Source organism: Stomoxys calcitrans, chromosome 4 (genome assembly GCF_963082655.1).
Source record: "Stomoxys calcitrans chromosome 4, idStoCalc2.1, whole genome shotgun sequence".
In the NCBI taxonomy this organism is placed as follows: domain Eukaryota; kingdom Metazoa; phylum Arthropoda; class Insecta; order Diptera; family Muscidae; genus Stomoxys; species Stomoxys calcitrans.
In genome coordinates this window covers 13,456,187-13,459,668 of record NC_081555.1, presented here as the reverse complement: position 1 = coordinate 13,459,668, position 3,482 = coordinate 13,456,187, and the positions used below count along the sequence as shown (strand labels likewise).

Genomic DNA, 3,482 nt, shown 5'->3' with positions numbered 1-3,482 from the left:
AGAGGGTTCAGAACAAATGTGGTATTTATGCGCAGTACACGCGCCTTAAGACTTTTAGAAATCTCGTGAATATGAGTGGCCAGAATCTTCGTGACCATGTGCAAATATTTCTTCTATGCTCATTGTTTATGGCAGGCCAAGGTATATCCTTGACAGACATTAAAGAACAAATATCGCAAATTGGCTTAACAAATACATTGGAACAACTGTTAAGACCTACAAGTAAGTGGTAAATACTTTCCCTTTTTTTTTTGAAAGCTAGGCAATAAAATAAACTAATTTTTAAATGTTTTGCAACTTTTTAGTACCTCAGAATAATGACATCTTCGATTTCATTGTGGTGGGCGGTGGCACCGCTGGCTGTGTTTTGGCAAATCGTCTATCGGAAAATCCCAAATGGCGTGTGGCCCTACTGGAGGCGGGAGGCAATGAGAATATTATGAATTTGGTACCTGCTTTGGCCATATTTCTTCAGGCAACTTCGTTCAATTGGAATTTTCCCTCGGTCCCCCAAAAGAATGCCTGCAAGGGCATGTATAACAATGTGTGCTTTCAGCCTCGCGGCAAATTGCTGGGAGGCTCTAGTGGCATTAACTTCATGATTTTCATACGAGGAAATCGCAGAGATTATGATCTCTGGGCTGAATCTGGTAACCGTGGTTGGTCTTACGATGAGGTCTTGCCTTACTTTTTGAAAATGGAAAATGCTATGCTCAAAGGTTTGGAAGACTCGCCCTATCACAATCGCTCAGGGCCCTTGAATGTGGAATATGTGAGATATCGTACACAAATGGCCCATGCCTTTGTTAAGGGGGCCCAAGAGGCTGGACATCCTGAAACCGATTACAATGGTGCTTCACAGCTGGGTGTCTCCTATGTGCAGGCATCCACCCAAAGAGGTTTGCGTCATAGTTCATATCGTGCCTATGTACAACCCATATTGAATAGAAGAAAAAATCTGCATGTCTTTACCTTTAGCCGGGTCACCAAGCTCTTGATGGATCCTGCAACGAAAACGGCCTATGGAGTGGAGTTCCTGCATCGCAAAAAACTGTATCAATTCAAGGCTCGCAAGGAGGTCATTTTGTCGGCAGGCTCCTTTATGTCACCCCAGCTGTTAATGCTCTCGGGCATAGGTCCCAAAGATAATCTTCAGAAACTGGGCATACAGGTCATACAGGAGTTGCCGGTGGGCATGCGTATGTACGAACATGTCTCCCATTTTGGTCCCACATTTTTAACCAATACCACCGGGCAAACCTTAACACCTGCCCTGGGCACAATACAAAATGTCTTGGAGTTTAATTTGGGCAGTCCAAATACCGTGTATTCAACCATAGGAGGAGTGGAAGCCTTGACCTTTTTGAAAACCCCTTTCTCCAAATTACCCGCCGATTGGCCAGATGTGGAAATCGTGTTTGGCAGTGCCACTTTGGCTTCGGATGATGGAACCGCCCTTAAGCAGGGAGCCAATTTTAAAGATGAAATCTACAATCGTTTATATCGCTCACTGTCAGAATCGCGCCAAGATCATTACACCGTCATCATAATGCCCTTTCATCCCAAATCCATAGGACGGGTATGGTTGGAGAGCAAAAATCCTTTCGTACGTCCCAAGATAGATCCGAATTATTTCGATGAGGAGGAAGATGTGGAGGTAATGTTGCATGGCATTAAAGAGAGTATACGCATTTCCCAGACACCAGCCATGCAGAGAATAGGCACCAAATTGGATACCACCCCAGTGCCGGGTTGTGAATCTCATGAATTTGGTTCCGATGACTATTGGCGTTGTTCAATACGCACCATGACCTATACGTTACACCATCAAGTGGCCACATGTCGCATGGGTCCAGCCTCAGATGCTACAGCGGTGGTGGATCCTGAACTAAAAGTACATGGAGTGCGTAAACTGAGGGTAGTGGATGGTGGTGTTATACCCCACCCTCCTACGGCGCATACAAATGCTGTGATATTTATGATAGCCGAAAAGGCAGCGAATATGATAAAGGCAGCGTGGGAGACGTGATCCAATGTAGTACAAATTAGTTTTAATTTAATTTTAGTTAATTTAATAACATTTTAGGCTAATTAGAATTGTAAAACAAAAACAAAAATTTTGCTTTCCAAACTTTTAAAAAAATTACAATTTTGACAAATTTTTCTATAAAAATACAGTTTTGACAAAATTTCCTAAAAAAATACTATTTTGACAAAATTTTCTATAAAAATACAATTTTGACAAAATTTCCTATAAAAATACAATTTTGACAAAAATTTTCTATTGAAATAAAATTTTCATAAAATTTTCTTTAGATATACAATTTTGACAAAATCTCCACTACAATCAAATTTTGAAAAATTTTACTTAGAAATACAATTTAAAAAAATTGCTACACAAAAAATGGATTGAAAATTAAAAAAAAAAATTAAAATGGGTTTTCTTTGAAGTGGATTTCAAATTTTTTAAGTCTAGCACCCACCAATACCTAATCTAAACTCCACTTATCAGCCCCCAATTTTTTACTTTTTTTCTCTTTTGTATAACCCTCATTTTCCGCAACAATTTGTGCATTTTTTGCATATTCGTCTACAAACTTTCCATTTCATACACCTGAGTACACAAATCCTTGTTTGTGACCAACATCTCTTCCCACTCCTTAATCAACAACACGAAACCTTCCCCCCCTGACTTTTGCCAGGACATTATCGTAATTATAGCAACCGCAGGACCACATTGGGTCTGTCAGTGAGTGCCGTTGAAATTCAAATAAAGTTACGCCCTCGATTTACCAACAGCGACAATTTGTAAATAAAATTGAAATCTAAAAGGAAAGTAAAAAAGAAACATTGAAACTGAAAAAAAAATCGCAGACTGAAGGTCCTGGGGGAACATCAAAGAATCGCAAACAATTGCTGCAATATGAGACGACTTCTTTTTTTTTTCAACTATGATGACCAGCATAAAAATCAACCCCCATGGATAAGGCACAGTGGGGCAAAAAAAAATAGATGAGGAAGAGAATTTCTTAAAAATTGGCATATTTACAAACTTTTCTTGTGAAATAAAATTTTGAAAAAAATTTCTATTATAGATAGATTTGGAAAGAACGTAGACCATTGTATATTTCCTGCATAAGGTTTTAGCCCACCATTTACTCTGAAAAATGGGGCATGATAAGGCAAAATTAAATTTTTTTGCAAAAGATCGATTTTTTCAATACTTAGGACTCCAAATTGGATAGGTTCAAAAAGAGCGTGCTTCATTTTATATTTCCTGCAAAGAGTTTTAGGACACTATTTCCCAGTTGACCACACTGGGCCACTTAATCTGAAAAACGGGGCACCATAAGGAAAAAAGGACCAAATTTTGCAAAAAAAATGGCCAATATCTTGGTCTCTTCAATACTTAGGGCTCTAAATGGGAAAGATTCGGAAGCTCTTTCGTTCTGTGTTCCATTTAACATTTCTTGTAAAGGGTT

The 3,482-nt window shown here is 38.9% G+C and overlaps 1 protein-coding gene across 1 annotated transcript; it reads left to right on the top strand.

The window, feature by feature from the left end:
- Positions 1-424: 424 nt before the first annotated feature.
- On the top strand, positions 425-2,029 carry LOC106084275 (glucose dehydrogenase [FAD, quinone]-like). Its single transcript, XM_013247847.2, has one exon. It carries the CDS (start codon positions 440-442, stop codon positions 2,027-2,029), a length of 1,590 nt encoding a protein of 529 aa, XP_013103301.2. The 5' UTR covers positions 425-439.
- Positions 2,030-3,482: the final 1,453 nt, after the last annotated feature.